The 21,233-nt window shown below is 44.0% G+C and overlaps 1 protein-coding gene across 5 annotated transcripts in view; it reads right to left on the reverse strand.

Moving 5' to 3' along the window:
* The window catches only part of RALGAPA2 (Ral GTPase activating protein catalytic subunit alpha 2), a 379,885-nt gene that overhangs the window by 295,272 nt on the left and 63,380 nt on the right, over positions 1-21,233 (reverse strand). For all 5 annotated transcript variants that reach the window (XR_012903061.2, XM_075925792.2, XM_089777560.1 and 2 more), the window contains exons 5-7: positions 14,633-14,676; positions 3,321-3,498; positions 462-577 (exon numbers count right to left, since the gene is read on the reverse strand). Coding sequence is in view for 4 of the 5 variants with exons in the window: in XM_075925792.2 (XP_075781907.2) it covers positions 462-577; positions 3,321-3,498; positions 14,633-14,676 (338 nt within the window). In the remaining variant the exon portion in view is untranslated. The remainder of the gene's footprint in view (positions 1-461; positions 578-3,320; positions 3,499-14,632; positions 14,677-21,233) is intronic.

The following is a 21,233-nucleotide window of genomic DNA, read 5'->3' on the forward strand; positions in this document are numbered from 1 at the left end:
TATACTGGCAATACTGAAGCCTGAGAGAGGTATTATTCTGTTAACAGCTTTTGAGATACACACAAAGTGCACCTATTGTATGAAAATTCAAAATTAATTAAACTTTGAAATCAGCTGCCTGATGTTAGATGCTAGTGCACAGTGACTAGAGCATAGTTAGGGATTTGTGTGAAACTGTTTATCTTGTGAAAAACCTTAGATATATAAAATAAAGATTTTTTAACTAAAAAAATGCAATACGACATCATCCCTTATTTGTTTTACTTATTTGAGATAGAAATAGCCAATTTCAAAACAAGAGCCACAACGTTTGACTCCTTTTCTGTTATAAAAAAATAAGCAATTCTATAGAAGACAATAACCTCAAACTGAAAAATACTGTACTAGTAGAAACAAGGAAAACTCCCACCACAGGTATGTTCCCCCACATATTAAAGAGTTTACAAATATTCTTTTCACACCTGGGTTACCATATACTTTAACAATATCTGGAGGAAATAGCAGGTTTGATCCTCAGCAACCTTTTCACCAGAGACCGTAGGTAGAAGTGGAGCTATTTCTTCAGGATAAATCTTTGCTAAAATATAGAGAAAGATTTTTAAAAAGATGAAAACTTTAAAATAGTGGTACAAATAAATTAAATGAGTAATGTATTCACGTTCTATAAACCATGATATATGTATTATTATATTATGTATATGTAATTATTGTTGCAGAAAACCATGTTTCATTAGTCAGTTGTATTCGTTTGATATCTACCCACACTCCAAAATGTATAGCTAGAAACAGCATCAGCTCTGGCCTCCCAGCTCCCACAATCTAACATTTTCTATAGAAGATTTATTTAACAAGAGGGAAATTTCTAGCTTTGGCAATAGTGACAATCCAGAAAATAATAAACTAAAGGAGAACAGATACAAGTTCTATCATTTATACTGATTTTTTAATTTAAACCGGTTTTTAAAATGCATTTGAATTTGCCACTGAATAGTGTAAACTTCACTGGAGTGCCACAGGATCCAAGGACCTTACTACAGAATGTAAGAAGCCTTGACTACACCAGACATATTAGCTTTGTATAGAGAACAAGACTACCAACCACTGACAGAAGAACAGAAAGGAAGGAATTAACTTAATATGGTTGGCACCACAGTCTCTTATATACTTATGCATCTGAATGTTCAGATCCATAAGAGGATGTGTATGGAATTAGTCATGCCTGATAGCCAACTGAAGTATCCAATTTAATAATTAAGAACAACACTAAGCTTTCCCAGAAGATAATATTCCTGAAGATGTCCTTCCCTTCCTAAGTTTTTCTTCTCCAGTTCCACCTCCCCCAATTCCACTGTTTCTTCTTGTCTTCAACATTTTCCCCTTTAACTTCCATCTTTTTTACTCCTCCTGCAGGGGAGGTCCTTGAAGGGATGATTCTTGCATTTACAATTGAGTAGTTAGGATCAGTGCTTTTTTTGCAAGAAAAAAAGTGGTGGTACTCTGGGGCCAAGTTGTTGAGGAAAAAAAGAAAGCACTGGTTAGCCTCAATCTAATCTTAAATGAAAACTCTGACATTTGCTGCCCTGTTTGGTCCAGATGTTTAGAGCTTCAGAGATGCTGCACGACTCATTTTTTCCTTGGGCTTTGAGTGAAAGAAATGGGCCACATGGCTAAGACGACTCGCTGTCTGTAATAAGCCACTGTACTGTCTTCCTAATAGGTATTTTTAAAACGCTGTACATTTATTTTGATGTCAGGCATCAAAATACACGTACAACATTTTAAAAGTACCAATTAAGAAAACAGTGCAGTGGCACCATTCAGACACATGAATAAGTTAGCCATTTGTACTGGAACTCTAATTGACCTCCTTTCATATGGTGGGTTGAGGACACACAGAAAAGGGGGGAGAAACTCTTTACTGTACCAGATGTAAGAACTCCCAGTCCTTTATTCCCCATCCCCTTTTTTTAAGAGGATGCCCTCCTCTAATCTTGATTTAAAATTCAGTTGAGCAGGGAACCTGACCCCAAACAGAACAAGTACCTGCATCAGACAATTTCTAAGTTATGGTAACATGAACAATTTACAATCTAGGACCTACCAGGTCACTGGGTTTCTGATAGAGGAAGTAAAAAAAACCACAGTACCAAACCAGTCTACCGGTGAGAAAAATTCTTTCCCAGATCCAAAGAGAGATTTTTCTGATGTCCACACCATGACCTAGAAACCTAAAACTCCAGATTTGTGATCACATTCAGGCAAGTCCAAGGATTCATAAGACCTCTCCCTCTATTGGGCAGAAACCCACAGGCAGCCACTGCATCCTTCAATCCAGCCAATTAATTAAACTTTCCCCCTCCCAACCCGTAAGACTAAACGCCCACAAAGAGAAAGCTAATAGCTAATCCATAGAATTACAGATGTTGCTAATGGGGGAAAATATCTAATAGGTTACACTACCCACTTCTGTAAATCTGTGAATGAGTGATGTAACTGGTAAGCTTCATCCAAGGAAGGGTGAGCAATCCTTACAGGGCCCAAAAGATTTTCTTTTCTCTGTTAACAAAACTTCCCCATCTCTGAGACAGTGAGGTGCAAGCATTCAATAGTGATCTTACATTTATTGACAGCATGGATCCTGTATTTAAGTAAAATTTTCTACGACAGGCATCTGGAAAGTGATCATCACCTAAATATAAGCACTAGCTATCTAGTATGTAAGTTCTTTTCATATTCTTTTTACTGTCTATATCTACTTATACTCAGTGACCAGCAGCAAGTAACAAAGCAATGCAGAAAGAATATCAGTAATTTCTTTTCTATATCTTTAACACTAAGTAACATAACATTCTGCACTCTGGCACTGTAAGACAGAATGGATACACTGCTCTAAAAACATTGTAATAAATTAATCTCAATATGATATGTCTCTGATTCATGCAGGGATATAAAATACTGTTTAATCAGTTAACTGGTTAAACATTACATTTAGCTGCTTAATCGCTTAACTGGGATCCAGCCCAGCCAGCCCACTATCCGCCTACAGCTCATTACATGGCAGGCCCAGCCCTCTTGCACACGTTGGGTAGGGTGCTGCTCCAGCCCAGCCAGGCTGCCAGTTAACAGGTTACTGGTAAGCATCACCCAGGAAGGATGATGCTTACCAATTAACCACTTACATCCTTCGTTGAAAGATTTACAAAAGTGGCTAGTGTAACCAGCTAGATATTTTCCCCTATTAGCGACATCTGTAATTCTATGAACTAGCTATCAGAAAAAGGCTATATAGTCAGCATTTCAATTAGGAGAATTTTGCTTACCATCAAGCAAAGTAAAAGGAGGGCTAATGAGTGTATCCAGTGTACAAGGACCTCTTGATGACATGATCACTGGAAAACCAGGCACTAAGCATGCAAAAATCAACACTTGCTCCTCTGAGCAGTTTGTCTGAAGTGCTTGAAGCCAAAGAAGAAATAGACGGATTCCTTCACATCTTATCTAAAAGGAAAAGAAAGTAGAATGTGACACTGATAAAACAGCAAAATGCAATAAAAATACAGAATATTTAAAGATACTAAAAATGCTTTTAAAAAATATAAAGATAAGCTCCATCACTCTTATTACCCTTCAGTAAGTCCTGCAACCATTTTAAGAGGCAACACTAATTAAATGGTTCATGCACTGGGTGTGCTGGAAGCATATTCAGGAGTACTGTTGCAGTGTGCCAATTCCTGGCCAGTGCAACAGTCCCTAGGAAACCCTGCTCCATCTTGAACCACGAACCAAACACCTCCAGTGACTGTAGGAATTGCGATCTCCAGCCAAGTTGCTCTTCTGCATTCTCTAGTCCTGTCCCAAGTACAGCCCAAGTAACAGAGCCCTAAAATTGATCCTTTGAGACAATGAAGTAGGTGTATTTCCTGAACACAGCAAATGCCAATACTTTAACGGCACACTAAGTAGAAGTAGAATTTTGCAATTTATTTCAGTGGGTCCAGAATTTCAATCCAGCATTCCAGTTATTGCCTTGAAAATCTGTACATAAGCCAATTCCTGTGTAACATACCATGATCTCAATAAATCTTTAGCAAAAAAGCAAACTAGCAAGGCAGAATTTTATTGTTGGAATTCTAACTGGAAAAGGAACAATGGATTAAAAACAAAACAAAAAACATGGAAGTTTTCATTCAAACTGATAGTTTAATATACTACATTTCAGGGTGGGGAGATTAAAATGAACAGTTACTTAACATTGGTGACTACTGTTCTTCGAGATGTGTTGCTCATGCCCATTCCACGTAGGTGTGCATGTGCTGCGTGCACACATCGTCAGAAGTTTTTAACTTAGAGGTACCCGTTGGGCCAGCAGAGGAGCCTCCTGGAGTGGTGCCATTCTACTGACTGATATATACCCCTACTGGCTCACCACCCCTTCAGTTCCTTCTTACCTGACCACTTGGGAGAGGGGGAGGAGGGTGTGATTTGGAATGAACATGAGCAACACATCTCAAAGAAGAAAAGTTACAAATGGTAAGTAACTGTTTTTTTTTACCCATTGACTGATTGCTCATGTTCATTCTACATAGGTGACTCCAAAGCAGAAACCCAGGAGGTCCCTCTACTGAGTGGAGGACAGCCCTTCCCAGGGCTGCATCCTCCCTAGCCTGATGAGCCAATGCATAGTGGCTGGCAAAGGTATGGACCAAACACCATGTGGCAGCACTACAAATATCCAGGATAGAGACTTGATCCACAAAGGCTGTGGAGGCGGCCTATGCCCTATGCCCTAGTAGAGTGGTCTGTAAGGGGAGGGGCTGGCACCCCGGCCAGACCGTAGCATACCTTGATACAGGAAGTAATCCAGGAAGATATCCTCTGCGCAGAGACCAGCTGCCCCTTTAGCCACTCCACGATTGCCACAAACGGCTGTGGGGACTTAAGAAAGGGCTTCATCCTGTCTAAATAAAAAGCTAAAGCTCTCCTAACATCTAGAATGTGTAAAGCCTGTTCTTTGCCAGAAGCATAGGGCTTGGGGTAAAAAACTGGGGAAAAAAATGTCCTGAGAGACATGGAATGGAGACACCGCCTTTGGCAGGAAGGTGAGGTGGGGACATAACCGGTGTTCCTTCTAAGCTGCGGGGCAGGACAGCTTCACAGGTGATTAATCAGCCCAGCCCAGTCAGAGGCTCAGGGCTCCATGCACATAACTGACTGACTGGGTGGGGCTGATTAATCACCAGTGATGGAGCACTGGACAGAACCTAACCTTATCCTTGAAATAAACTGCGTAAGGTGGGTCTGAGGTAAGGGCCCTGAATTGGAACACACATCTGGCCACTGTGAAAGCCCAGAGAAATGACATGTTCCACAAGAGGTGTAGCAGCAAACACGTTGCCAGAGGCTCAAAGGGGGATCCTGTGAGAGGTCCCACTGAGGGAACAGGTTGATGAACATGCAGGTAAAGCCTGTCCAGTCCCTTCAAAAACCAATGGAGCATGGGGTCTACAAAGAGTCCCACCCTGGGAGCCCAGGTGAAAAGCAGAAATGGCCGCCAAGAGGACCCTAAATGACTAGGAGGAAAGCCCTTGAACCCGGAGATCCAAGAGATAGTCTAGGACCATCGGGACCTGAGCATCCATAGGGGAGAACCCCTTCTGGATAGCCCAGATGGAGAAGTGCTTCCATTTAGCTAGGTAAGTGACCCTCATGGAATGTTTCCTACTCCCTAGCAGGACCTCCTCCTGCACTTGCTCCAAGCACTGCAGCTCCACCGCTGTCAGCCATGCAACTTCCAGGATATTAGGTGCTGAGACTGTAGGTTCGGGTGGCAAAGCCTGCCGAAATCCTGTGTTATCATGTCTGGCTCCAGAGAGAGAGCATGGAGAGGTTCAAGGAAGACATGAACCAGTGCTGCCTCAACCTCACTGGCGCTAGAAGGATGAGGGAAGCCCTGAACTCTTAAGCCCTCAGGAGAACCTTGTGTACCAGTGGGAATGGGGGAAATGCATAGAGCAGATCCTTGAGCCAAAGGATAAAGTGGGTGTCTCCCAGAGACCCGCGTCCAAGCCCCATGAAGAAGGAGAAGCTGGGGAACTTCCTGTTCTGGTGGGTTGCGAACAGGTCCAGGAGGGGGAAAATCCACCTGTGGAAGGTTGCGAACAGATCCAGGAGGGCTACATCCTCTGAGGGACCACTCGTGGCTGACAAAGGATCTGCTCAGCCAGTCCACCAGAGCAATCTGAGCCCTGAAGAGGTAGGAGGCAATCAGGTGAATATTCGCCCTGATACACAGATCCCAGAGCTGGAGGGCTTCCAGACACAGGGAAGGGGAATGAGCTCCACCCTGCCTGTTTATATAAGAGACCATTGTCTTATTGTCAGACAGGATAAGAACCATCTTGCCCCAAGATGAGAGAGGAATGCCTGGCATGACAGGTCCACTGCCCACAGCTCCCTCACAGTGATATGCAGGGAGAGTTCCTCCCGAGACCACATACCTGGAGTCCTCCTGTCGCCAATTTGGGCTTCCCAATCTGTGTCGGATGCATCCATCACCAGCTAAAGGGTAGGCAGAGACCTGGAGAATGGAACCCCAGTGCAGACCACATCCTCCTGGATCCACCAGTCCAGGGAGCACAGGACATGGGGAGGGAGCATCACCACCCTGTTCCAAAGGTGAAAGGACAGGTAGTGGACCTGGGCCAACCACAACTGCAGGGGCTATAGGCAAAGACTGGCATGCTGCACTACATAGGTACAGGTGGCAATGAGCCACAGGACGCACATGCAGTTTCTGACCGTGGTCATGGGAGACACCTGCATGGCCAGGATGGTGCTCCTGAGAGTCAGGAACTGCAACATGGATAGAGATGCCATGGCCAGCATCGAGTCCAGACGAGCACCCATGAATTCCATGACCTGAGTGGGGAACAGGGTAGACTTGGCCTTATTCAGGAGGAGACCGAGCTCCAAGAAAAGGTCCCACACAAGGGAAATATGGGCCAACACCTGGTCCACCGATGATAAGAACATAAGAACGGCCATACTGGGTCAGACCAAAGGTCCATCTAGCCCAGTAGCCTGTCTGCTAACAGTGGCCAGCACCAGGTGCCCCAGAGAGGGTGGAACGAAGACAATGATCAAGCGATTTGTCTCCTGACATCTTTCTCCGGCCTCTGACAAACAGAGGCCAGGGACACCATTTCTATCCCCTGGCTAACAGCCTTTTATGGACCTAACCTCCAGGAAATTATCTAGCTTCTCTTTAAACTCTGTTATAGTCCTAGCCTTCACAGCCTCCTCTGGCAAGGAGTTCCACAGGTTGACCACATGCTGTGTGAAGAACTTTCTTTTATTAGTTTTAAACCTGCTACCCATTAACTTCATTTGGTGACCTCTAGTTCTTCTATTATGGGAACTAATAAATAATTTTTCTTTAGTCGCCCTCTCCACACCACTCATGATTTTAGATACCTCTTCTGTATCCCCCCTCAGTCTCCTCTTTTCTAAACTGAAAAGTCCCAGTCGTTTTAACCTCTATTCATATGGGACCCATTCCAAACCCCTAAACATTTTAGTTGCCCTTTTCTGAACCCTTTCCAAGGCCAAAATATCTTTTTTGAGGTGAGGAGACCACATCTACACACAGTATTCAAGATATGTGCATACCATAGTTTTATACAGGTGGGCTACGTCTAGACTGGTCCCAAATTCTGGAAAGGGGGTGAAAAGCAGGTAAGTCAGCATAGGGAAATCCGCGGGGGATTTAAATATCCCCCGCGGATTTAAATAAACATGTCCGCTGCTTTTTTTCCGGCTTGGGGAAAAGCCGGAAAAAAAGCGTCTAGACTGGCGCGATCCTCCGGAATAAAGCCCTTTTCCGGAGGATCTCTTATTCCTACTTTCCTATTCCGGAGGATCGCGCCAGTCTAGACGCTTTTTTTCCGGCTTTTCCCCAAGCCGGAAAAAAAGCGGCGGACATGTTTATTTAAATCCGCGGGGGATATTTAAATCCCCCGCGGATTTCCCTATGCTGACTTACCTGCTTTGCATCCCTTTTCCGGAATTTGAGGCCAGTCTATACGTAGCCATGCAGTAAGATATTCAGTGTCTTATTTTCTATCCCTTTCTTAATAATTCCTAGCATCCTATTTGCCTTTTTGACCGCCGCTGCACACTGTGTGGAAGTTTTCAGAGAACTATCCACAATAACTCCAAGATCTCGTTCCTGAGTTGTCGTAGCCAAATTAGCCCCCATCATACTGTACATATAGTTGGGGTTATTTTTCCCAATGTGCATTACTTTACACTTATCCACATTAAATTTCATTTGCCATTTTGTTGCCCAATCACTCAGTTTGGTGAGATCTTTTTTGGAGTCCCTCACAGTCTGCTTCTGTCTTGACTATCCTAAACAGTTTGGTATCATCCGCAAACTTTACTACCTCATTGCTTACCCCTTTCTCCAGATCATTTATGAATAAGTTGAACAGGATTTGTCCCAGGACTGACCCTTGGGGGACACCACTAGGTACCACTCTCCATTCTGAAAATTTACCATTTATTCCTACCCTTTGTTTCCTGTCTTTTAACCAGTTCTCAATCCATGAAAGGACCTTCCCTCTTATCCCATGGCAATGTAATTTACACAAGAGCCTTTGGTGAGGGATCTTGTCAAAGGCTTTCTGAAAATCTAAGTATACTATATCTACTGGATCCCCCTTGTCCGCATGTTTGTTAACCCCTTCAAAGAACTCTAATAGATTAGTAAGACATGATTTCCCTTTACAGAAACCATGTTGACTTTTGTCCAACAAATTATGTTCTTCTACATGCCTCACAATTTTATTCTTTACTATTGTTTCGACTAATTTGTCCGGTACTGAAGTTAGACTTACCGGTCTGTAATTGCCAGGATCGCCTCTAGAGCCCTTTTTAAATATTGGTGTCACATTGGCTACCTTCCAGTCATTACGTACGGAAGCCGATTTAAAGGATAGGTTACAAACCACAGATAATAGCTCAGCAATTTCCCATTTGAGTTCTTTTAGAACCCTTGGATGAATGTCATCTGGACCCGGAGATTTGTTAACACTAAGTTTTTCTATTTGTTCCAAAACCTCCTCTAATGACACTTCAATCAGGGACAGTTCCTCAGATTCATCACCCACAAAGGACGGTGCAGATTTGGGCATCTCCCTAACGTCCTCAGCCATGAAGACTGAAGCAAAGAAATCATTTAGTTTATCCACAATGGCTTTATCGTCCTTGATTGCTCCTTTTATATCTCGATCGTCTAGGGGACCCATAGGTTTTTTAGCAGGCTTCCTGCTTCTAATGTACTTATAAAACATTTTGTTATTTCATTTTGAGTTTTTGGCTAGCTGTTCCTCAAAATATTTTTTTGCTTTTTTTATTACATTTTTACACTTGATTTGACAGTGCTTATGTTCCTTTCTATTTATCTCACCAGGACTGGACTTCCACTTCTTAAAAGATGCCTTTTTGTTCCTCATTGCTTCTTTTACATGGTGGTTAAGCCACGGTGACGCTTTTTTAGGTCTCTTGCTATGTTTTTTAATTTGGGGTATACATTTAAGTTGGGCTGCTATTATGGTGTCTTTAAAAAGTTTCCATGCAGCTTGCAGGGATTTGGCTCTAGTCATTGTGCCTTTTAATTTCTGTTTAACTAACCTCCTCCTTTTTGCATAATTCCCCTTTATGAAATTAAATGCCAGGGTGCTGGACTGCTGAGGTGTTCCTCCCACCACAGGAATGTTGAATGTTGTTATATTATGGTCACTATTCCCAAGCGGTCCTGTAATGGTTATCTTCTGGATCTGATCCTGCGCTCCACTCAGGGCTAAATCAAGAATTACCTCTCACCTTGTGGGTTCCTGTACCAGCTGCTCCAAGAAGCAGTCATTTAAGCTATTGAGAAATTTTATCTCTGCTTCTCTTCCTGAGGTAACATGTATCCAGTCAATATGGGGATAATTAAAGTCCCCTATTATTATAGAGTTCTTTATTTTGGTAACCTCTCTAATCTCCCTCAGCATTTCAATGTCAGTATCGCTGTCCTGGTCAGGTGGTCGGTAACATATCCCTACTGCTAATTTCTTATTATTGGAGCATGGAATTACTACCCATAGCGATTCTATTGAACATGTTGATTCATTTAATATTTTTATTTCATTTGATTCTACATTATCTTTCACATACAGTGCCACTCCGCCACCCACCAAGCCTGCTCTATCCTTCTGATATATTTTATATCCTGGTATGATAGTGTCCCACAGATTTTCCTCATTCCACCAGGTTTCAGTGATGCCTATTATGTCTATCTCCTCCTTTAATATGAGGATTTAATATGATCCACTGCATCAGCTAATTGTCCAGATAGGGAAACAACTGGACACCACATTTCTTCAAGAAAGCGGCAACTATTGCAATGTACTTGGTAAATACTGGAGGTGCTATGGAAAGGCGAATGGTAGAGCTGTGAACTGGAAGTCATCGCAGCCCATGGTGAACTGCAGGAACCTTCTGTGGTGAGGTGTTATGGAAATGTGGAAGTAAGCGACTTTTAGGTCGAAGGCAGCGTACCAGTCTCCAAGAGCGAGAGAGGGAATGATCGATGTCAATATCACCATCTTGAACTTGACCTTGGCGATAAAGGCACTGAGGTCCCTAAGGTTCAGGATGGGGTGGAACACACTCCATTCCCTCCTTTGCCTTGGGGACCAGGAAGTACTGGTAGCAGAAACCCTTGCTCATAAACTCCGAGGGGGCACCATTTCAGCCGTCCCAGGCTTAGGAGCTGAAGCACCTCCACCCTCAGGAGATGATCCCTGAAGAGGGATGGGGCAGAGAGATGGGTGAGGGGCGAGAGGAATGGGACAGCATAGCCCCTGCCTACCATCTCAAGGACCCACCAGTCTGAGGTGATGGAAACCCAAGCATGGTAGAAAGGGAATAAGAGGTCCAGGAAGGGTACAAGTGAAACTGGTAAGCTGTCCTTAGGCACACCCTCAAAACCCCCTGACGAAGGCCCTGGGTTTTCTTGGCTGAACCCAGCCCTTGGTCAGATGAGGGAAGAAAATGGCATCTTTTGTTCCTGCCGTCCCCATTCCGTCTCCTTCTCCAAGAGAAGTCCGGGTGGGCATATGGCTGGGAATGCCATGGGGTGTTCGGAAAGGGATCACCTCTTGTGGCTGGGAGTCTGAATTCCCAGGGACTTTAATGTGGCCCATGTGTCTTTCAGACTATGCAGATGATGATCGGTCTGCTCCATGAACAAACTTGGTCTTTTAAAAGGCAGGTCTTGTATGGTGGTCTGAAGCTCCAGGGGCACCCCAAACCTCTGCAGTCATGAGCTGCAATGAAGTACCAGGCCCGTGGCCATAGTATGAGCAGCTGTGTCAGCTGCACGGGACACCACCCTGCCCTCCTCAGAGAGCGACTTAAATTCGGACCAGGAGTCCTGAGGAACAAGCTTAGTAAACTTATCCATAGTAGCCCAGGTAATACAGGCAGTCCCCGAGTTACGCGGATCCGACTTACATCGGATCCGCAGGTACGAATGGGGCCCGTCTCCCTGGTCTCCAGCAGACCAGTGGGACAGGGAGCAAAGCTGCGGAGCACGCGGGCAGCCAACAGCCCAGACGCGTCTGGGCTGTCCGCTGCCCGCGTGCTCCTTGGCTTTGCTCTGCTTTGCTCCCCGTCTCCCTGGTCTGCAGACCAGGGGGACGGGGAGCAAAGCGGCGGAACACGCGGACAGCAGCTGACTGGTCAGTTTCAGCAGCGGCTGAATCAGGACGCCTGGGGCAGAGCAGCTTGGGTGCTGCTGGGTTGGTCCAGTAGCGCCGAGAAGCGGCCGCGCTACTGAACCAACCCAGCAGCACCCCAGCTGCTCTGCCCCAGGCATCCCCAAGTCAGCCGCTGCTGAAACTGACCAGTGGCTGACTATAGGAAGCCCCTGCCCCAGGCTTCCTGGAATCAGCCGCTGATCAGTTTCAGCAGCAGCTGACTTGGGGATGCCTGGGGTTCTTAAGTTGAATCTGTATGTAAGTCAGAACTGGTGTCCAGATTCAGCCGCTGTTGAAACTGATCAGTTTCAGCAGCGGCTGAATCTGGATGCCAGTTCCGACTTACATACAGATTCAACTTAAGAACAAACCTACAGTCCCTATCTTGTACATAACCCTGGGACTGCCTGTATAGGAATAGCGGCTAAGCAGAACCTGATAGTTCACTATGCGGAGCTGCAGCCCTCCTCAGACAAAGGCCTTTCTACCCAGAAGGTCCATGTATTTTGCATCCCTGTTTTGGGGGGTTGGACCCAGCTGCCTCTGCCTCTCACACTGATTCACTGCCTGGACAACCAGGGATCCTGGGGGTGGATGGGAGAACAGATGTTCATTCTCCCCCAGTAGCACAAACTAGCGTCTCTCTACCTTCTTATCAGTTGGTAGAATAGAGGCCGGGGTCTTCCGTAGGTCTTCATAATCTTAACTAGTATTATTAAGAGGCAAGGCTACTCTGGTAGGGGTATCAGATTGCAGGGTATCAACTGTGAGGTCAGAGTCCTCCAACACTCTCACTGGCTGCACCTTCAGGCTTTGAGCCAGCCAGTGAAAGAGGCGCCACTGAGTCCATAGTAGACATCGATGGGAGGGCCCTTCAGACTGACATGTCACGGGTCTGAAGGCTGCCGAGGAGGGCACCGTTAAAGCCTGGGCCATGGGCAGACCACAGACTCCTGAAGCTATGGGCGAGGCTTGACTCAGGAGCAGGGACTGTCCCAACATAGGGAAGGGGACCAATGGGGTGGCTGAGGGAGGAGCCCTGGGCCTCAAATAGACTGACACCAACCTAGAGGCCCCACACCATGTGAATGATGGTAGGCCCAGGGAATCCTTAAGGGCCACTGAATAGAGGTCTGCTCCTGCGGTGGCCAGGACTGCTGCACCGACTGGACAGGCTGGGCCACCTAGGACTGCTAGTGAGGTTACGCAGAAGGGCTTTGGTGCCAGGAGTATGACCGGTGCCGAGATCTAAACCTGGAAGCCCACATCGAGAAGATAGACTCGGCCTCTGAGTCAGTGGAGTACTCAGAGGTTGTCCAGGGCAGTGCTGTGGCCCTGGCACTTGGCAACCTGCAACTGGAAGCATGTCTAGCCATGGACTCAGGCTTCCTGCAGTGTTGAGGGGGAGGCGGTGGTATAGCAAGTCCTGATGGCTGGCACGATGATAGAGATGGTGCTGCATGCCCAGCCTGAGTTGGCGCCGGTGCCATAGCAGTGCTGAAGCTTGAACAAATACCAGAGGTGGTGCTGGAGCCACTAGTGAAGGCAGTGCTGGTGGACCTGAGGTGCCTGTTCAGGGCCGGTGCCAAGGTGCTTGGTGCCGTAGGACTGGCACAGTGCTGCCATGAGGCACACTCCCTCCTCAGGTCTGACACCGAGACCGGGGATAAAGTGAGCTCAGTAAGGTCCCTCGCGGCCTAAAAGGGGTCTGGCGTCAACAGCTCTGGGAGATCTTCTACCAGGCTGAGGCCCTGCTGTGGGCTGAAGTGAAGTCAACCCAACCTCGAAGGTTCGGGTACTGAACCCATTGGTGCCCTGTACCCCTCCTGAGGATGCACTGTCGGCATATGTTGCAATGGAGACCTGCCTCTACTCACTTTCTGCTTCTTCTGCAGCACCGGGATTGAGATTGGTGCTGTAGCCTTCTTGGCGCTAGAGAGGCCTGCAAGCGGCTGGGTGCCTCACACACCAAGGCCAATGTGCTCTTGGTGGCTGGTGCTAGATCTGACACTGGTGCCAGATGGAGAGCTGCCTCTACTAGGAGAATCTTCATGCAAGACTCCTGCTCCCGCTTGCTGAATGGCTTGAACCCTCTACAAATCTTGCAGGACTTGAAAAGGTGGGAATCCCCAAGGAACTTTAAGCAGACTTTGTGGGGATCCCCACGATGCATAGTTTCAAGCACTTGATACAGAGCTTGCTTCATGCAGGGAATGAAAAGAGTCCCTATGCTGAAGTAAACTAATTACACTAAGAACTATTTACAGAAGATACTGCAACAATTAACAGGACCACTTTAAAAATCAAGTAGTTGAGAACTGCTAAGAGGTGCTTGCAAAGCAAAATCAGAGCACTTTCCAAAGACCATCACTAGAGGTAAGAAGGAACAGAGAGGGTGATGGGCCAGCAGAGTATATATCAGCTGATATAACAGCACCATTCCAGGGGGCTCCCCTGCTGGCCCAACAGGTACTGCTAAAGGAAAATCTTTTGATGATGCAATGTGGAATGGACATGAGCAATGACTCAAAGAACAACAAGATATTATTCTGCAGAAATATATCTTTACCATAGATAGATTTAACAAAGATACATTAGAATGGTAGCAAGTCCAGACAGAGATATTACAATGATAAAGGGATGTCACTATAATTTATTATTAAAATGTGAACATTTATTATATAGGAACTTGGTAATAACCACTATACATTTATTCAAACAAATTACAATAAATCATGACTCTTCAATGAATATAAAATGTATTTCTCTATAGCAACAATGGAATTAAGTATGAAGAAATGCTCATATGTCTTTTAACAAAATACCTTAATACAGTTTCCAGTATGCAAAAGCTTCTTCAAAACTGACCCTGAAATTTAAAAAAATGAAATAATAAAATATATCAATAATCTTGTAAAGCTCCCTACTTTTGTAAAAAATGCATTTTCCCTACAATAGACCTTTTTAACACTGCTAAAAGATACTGTGATTATTATTGACAATTAATTGCCTGTGGGCAATTAGCAATGCTGTAGCTAACATATCTTACCTTTTTAACAAAAAGATAAAAAAACTAAATTAAATGCATCTTTGAAATCTACTGTTTTACTCAGATGCCTCTCTCATTTTAAAATTATTACCAGCACACAACTGTTTACTTTGACCCACAAAATTTATAATTTAACATGTTTTTTTAAACTATTAACATTTCATGCCTATACTTCACATTGTGGTATACTGACTGGAAAATTGATTAGAAGAGTTTTGACATTTGAGGAAAGGAGAAGGATGGAAACAGGAAAATAAATAATACTTGAGAATAATTTGTGAGAAAAAATATGTACTAGGAAACCTGCAGATGTATGAACTAAGACTATAAACTGTTTAAAAATAATTTTGTATGAACCAAAATTAGACTACTTAGAAAATGTCAGTCAGCTAACATAAAATTCTTTGATGAACATTAGAGTAAATTTAAAACTACAGAATATAATTTGCTTAACTCTCAAAAATATCTCAGTAGAGACCTAACACATCTATGTTGCAAATATACACACATACACAGCACTATATAAATCCTACAGAACAAGATTTAACCATTTTGTAATACAAAAGTAAACCTACTGTCCTGATACATTTTCATCTTTGCTATGTTAGTACACAAGCACATTAAGAAGCTGTTTGTCAAAGCAAACCATTTGTATGTACAAATACTATTTGTTTCTACATATTTGTATGTACATATAAATGTGCCCATTGATTGAAGCTGGCTAAATATTTCTCCAATTAGGGCTTTTTCACTGAAATCAAAACAATATAATAGTTACAAAATGTAACTACTGTAACCCCAATTTATGCTGCTCAAAGTCACAGGAAATTGTAACAAAAAAGTTCAAGGAGATGTCTCCTTTTATTTTTGAATGTGCTAACTGGAAATTTGACAACAGCCCTTTCCTTGACCTTTCATTTCCACCCATTATTTCTGCTGCCATCACAAATTCATTGCTCAGCTAGAAAACATACTGGTTGATTAAACAGCAAAATCAATGTTGAAATCCTAAATAAAGAATGATGCTTTTAAAAAGCACCATGTGTCCAAATTGTATTCAATAAACAGAACAGTAAATGTTCTGACCACTTTATTGCTATTCAAAAGTATAGTTTTTAATTTTCACAGCAGTAAAAATTTAACAGTCAAATTAATTTACACGGACACCACCAGGTTAAAATATAAACAAGTCCTTTAGATTGTTAACCAAGTTAGATTATTAAAACTTGAAGAACTCTGAAAATTTAGTTTACTTTTCAGTATTTATGGTCTCTTTACTCTCTACTTAATTTATCCAAGTCAATGAAATGACAATAGTCAAGTTTTGCTTTCTGGTTCTAATGCATTAGCAAAAGCCACAAAGTTTGACTTACAAATATTGCAGTTTAGAGCCCTGAACAACCTAAAACAACCATGTCTCTTCAAGCTCTGTGAATTATTCAGAAAAATTATTTCTGCCTCATTTAATTATTGGATTTTCCTTAGTACACAAGAGAGTAATACCCATTGGTTAATAAACATAAAAATATAGTGCAAACTATGATAAACATGTTAATGCTGAAAAATCAAGCACTCAAAAATTAGAAAATGCCTGAATTAAGCTTCCCTATGATACTTTAATTTGGCTACTCTGTGCATACATAGTTTGCTACACAGGCTTTAATTGCATGACCAATTTTTTCACAGAACCTCAGCCTCAATCAGTGCAGGGAATGGAGAGTACTCTGGGTATTAATGAAGGTTATAAAATAATAGACTAGGTGTTGATTAGATCCTTAACTCAAAGAAGTTTTGTTTTTCTTCATTTAAATCATTGATCTGAGGAGGAAGGTCTGGGGATGAGGGGTTCAGCACGCAGGCTGCCCCAAGGAGATAGGACAATCTCAGCCCTCTCTCACTACAGCAGCTTGGGGCCAGGTAAGAAGCACCTGTCCATGGTTGCTGCAGCAGGCACGACTGAGGGAGAAGAGCATATCCCCCAGCTGGGGGACAGACAGACAAGATGCACAAACACTCTGAAATATATAGTAGATACCTGTCTCTCTCTCTGGTTCTGTTCAATACCTTCATCAAGGATTTAGATATTGGCATAGAGTAGTGGTCCCCAACCTTTTGGGGCTGCCAGGCACCCGCGGGCGGCACCACACATGTGCCGCGCACCCAGGGGCGGCACCGCCATGGGCCCGGGGCCCAAGAATGGCTTGGGCCAGCCCTGATCACTAGGGCGGGCACCATGGCACCCACAGGCACCATGTTGGGGACCACTGGCATAGAGAGTACGATTATTAAGTTTGCAGATGATACCAAGCTGGGAGGGGTTGCAACTGCTTTGGAAGATAGGGTCATAATTCAAAATGATCTGGACAAACTGGAGACATGGTCTGAAGTAAATAGAATGAAGTTTAATAAGGACAAATAAAAGTGGTACTCCACTTACGAAGGAACAAGCCGTTTCATACATACAGAATGGGAAGTGACTGTGTAGGAAGGAGTACTGAAGAAAAGGATCTAGGAGTCATAGTGGATCACAAGCTAAATATAAGTCAACAGCCTGACACTGTTGCAAAAAAAGCAAACATGATTCTGGGAGGTATTAACAGGAGTGTTGTGAGCAAGACATGAGAAGGCATTCTTACGCTCTACTCTGTGCTGATTAGGCCTCAATTGCAGTATTGTGTCCAGTTCTGGGCACCACATTTCAAGAAAGATGTGGAGAAATTGGAGAAAATCCAGAGAAGAGCAACAAGAATGATGAAAGGTCTAGAGATCATGACCTATGAAGGAGGACTGAAAGAACTGGGCTTTAGTTTGGAAAGAAGACTGAGAGGGGACATGATAGCGATTTTCAGGTATCTAAAAGGGTGTCACAAGGAAGGGGGAGAAAAATTGTTCTCCTTGGCCTCTGAGGCAAGGACAAGAAGTTTAAACTGCATCAAGGGAGGTTTAGGTTGGACATTAGGAAAAACTTCCTAACTGTCAGGGTTGTTAAACATTGGAATAAGTTGCCTAGAGAAACTGTGGAATCTCCATCTCTGGAGTTATTTAGAAGTAGCTTAGATAGAAATCTATCGGGGATGGTCTAGATGGTACTGGGTCCTTCTGTGAGGGCAGGGTACTGGACTCGATGACCTCTCGAGGTCTCTTCCAGTTCTAGTGTTCTATGATCTCTACCACCTGCTGCCCCAGTGGGGTTATAGCTGTCCCTGTGCCCATCTCTGGCCACTTGCTCCCCCTCCCGTGGTCATTCTACAGTATAACTCATTCCTACTAGACTTCTTCCCTCCCATTTTATGAAAAAAAATTGAGTTCCAGACACAGCCCATTATCTTGGCACAACCAACCCCTTACCTTGCTTTATGTTATGATAAGAGGAAGCTGCATACCAAATTTGGTAGTCCTAGCTCTTATCATTTAGGAGGACAAAACATGTAGATAGTATCATGAGCTTTCGTGGGAAACAGCCCACTTCTTCAGATGACCGGAGTGTTGGATGTCTAGGAGCAAAATAAATAGGAAAGACGGGAGGGGTGTGTGTGGAAATACCAGATTATTTGTTATTTTTTCAGTTTACCTGTACAGACTAACTCAGCTACCCCCAACTTGAACAAAAAGGCTCAAAGACGGATGGAAATACATTTCTAAAACATGTATTAAAGAAAGAAAAGAAGAAAGATGAGGCTGCCTACTGTAAGTACCCTTGCTTCATTTGTGGCAGAAAGAAGAGGTTACTCTCCTTGGCGGCAACTAATGTTCTTTGAGATGAGTGGCTCGGGGGGGCGGGGGAAGAAGGGGTGCTACACAGCAGGTGTCATCCCAGCTCCTCAGAGCGGATTCTTCCCAGCAGTGCATTTGGGGCTGCGCACGCGTGGTGTGCGAGGTGCACAGTGCCGTCCGGTACTACCGCTCTTGGGCGGCCACATTCCCCTCAAGTTCCTTCTCTATCTGGCGTGGTTGAAAATATTTTTTTTCTGGGTCCAAAGTAGCAGGGAAGTAGGGAGGTTAGTGGAGCACCCCCAGGAATGCTCATCTGAAAGAACGTCAGTTACCACCAAAATGAGTATCATCCTCTTCCTCCTCCTCCTCCAAGAGACAGAGATCCCTGGTGGGAGTGCTCCACAGCAGGTGCCTGCAAAGCAATTTGTCATATGGAAATAGGGACTTTGGATCAGGAAGGTAAGCTAGCTTTAGTATAGCCTTTGCTATTGTTGTTGAGTGAAGAGGGCCAGTGGAAAGTGCATAGTGGTCAGTGAAAATTTGTTTTGATGTCCATGTAGCAGCAGCACATATCTCATCAATGGGAACCTTCCTTGGGTAAGTGACCAAAGTGGTGACCGCTCTCGTGGAGTGTGCATGGACTGTGGTAGGTGGTGATAAATTATTCAAAGCATAGCACATTGTGATGCAGTCAGAGATCGAATGGGATAGTCTTTAAGAGGATATCTGATGCCCCTTGCTATGCTCCAAAATGGAGATAAAGAGTTTTAGGGCCTACCTAAAGGGTCCTGTTCTGTGGAGATAGAAGGAGAGTGCCCTGTGGACATCAAGCACATGCATCTGTGCCTCGAAGGGTTTGGCATAAGGCTTGGGAAAAAATACAAGTAAACATATTGTTTGATTAATATGGAAGGCAGAGTGTACTTTGGGTAAAAACTCTGGATGTGTCCATAGAGAGATTTTGTCCTTAAAAAAAGATGGTGAATGGTGGGTCTGCCATTAGGGCAGCCATCTCTCTTACCCAACGTACTGATGTTTCTGCAACTAGGAATGCCATTTTGCGCATTAAGTGGAGAAGGGAGCATGTGCCCATAGGTTTGAATGGAGGTTTTTGAACATGGTTAGTACCAGATGTAGGTCCCACAGTGCTTGTGGAGCAGCAATGTCAGGATATAGCACATGTAGGCCTTTGAGGAAGCATTTAGTTGTGGGATGTGTGAAGACCGTGGTGTTGTCAATGGTCACGTGGAACGTTGTTACTGCTACAAGATGTACTCTAATTGAACTCATGAAAAAGTGGAATTCCTTGAGATGAGGTAAGTATTCAAGAGCTGCAGGTAGGAGGGCATCCTCCAGAAATACGTTACAGGAAGCAGCCCAATGTACAAAACGACACCAGCAAAGTTTGGATCTTTAGATGCACAGATTTATATCACTTGAGTTAACAGAATAACTAGTAGCAGTAACAGACGGTTATTCCCTATGTTGCTCATACACTAGAGGGGATAAGATACACGATGTCAGTGTGTTTCACAGCTGCTCGATGACAGCAGAAGAATGTTCAGATAGGGTTAGGTGTCATTCCATTGTGTAGGAGAACAGTCTCAAAATATTTATAGGCCTCTATGACCCCAACCTGTTTGTGTCTGTTCCCTTCTCTATTAATCTACTTCATCTCTGCTCTTTAACCACCTTTCCCTTTTCAGATCGCTACCCATCTTGGCTTCACCCCTCAATCCAATCTCTCCTCCCTCTGCTCCTGCTCCCTCCCTTACTCCTCCTATGCAAGTATTCCCTCAATCTCCCTCCCCTGGGCTGTCTCCCTCCCTCATCCATAAAAAATGCATGTTACTTGTTTTCTTCAGATGAGGTATGCTGAACAGCTTGTACCACAACACAGCCAGCTTGCAAAACAGGTATGACACTCTGATATCATGAATGTTATTTGTCACAAAATACAGCAAAACTCTCAGTCACACTGCAATCTCCACTGTATATTTTCAAGAACATGATGTTGTGCAAGAGTTAACAAAGATCTGCTCTTTCTAAGAAGCATGACATTTCAAAACCATAATAGCAAATTAATTTCCACATTTTTCAATTCAGGTGTGTTGAAAAGTGCAACTTTTCTTTTTTCAGTTTCAAGTATTGGTTGAAAGAAAATAGACAGGCTTTCATATAAACAACAACATACTGGAGCTAGATTCTACTCTAAGCACAGATGACAATTCTCTAATTTTTGGACATCCTAATCCAGAAGTAGAGAGCCTTTTTTGGGTCAGAGGCCACTGACCCAAAGAAAAATCAGTCTGGGGCCATACAATAGTGAGGAGCAAAACAACCACAACCTAAAAACCCCAAAAAGCCCTCACTGAGGCAGCTCCCAACTGAGAAGGAGAAAGATTCCCCTTGCACAGCAGAGTCTTGGGGGGCCCAGGCTAGTAGATTTTGTATGCTCCAGCCCTGTGGAGGGATAGTAGGAAGGCTGGAATAGCAGTGCGATCTCCCCAATGCTGGAGGGGAGCCCTGAGCCTCAGGGGCCGGATCTAGGCAAGCTGGAGGCCGGGTCTTAGGTTCCCCACCCCGTCCTAATCCATTAATTGGTTTGTGGATTAAAATTACCTCTGAGTGTGTCATCTTGTGTGTTATTTTTTGCCTTTTAA

This window comes from Pelodiscus sinensis, chromosome 3 (genome assembly GCF_052426305.1).
Source record: "Pelodiscus sinensis isolate ZL-2025 chromosome 3, ASM5242630v1, whole genome shotgun sequence".
Classification (NCBI taxonomy): Eukaryota; Metazoa; Chordata; order Testudines; family Trionychidae; genus Pelodiscus; species Pelodiscus sinensis.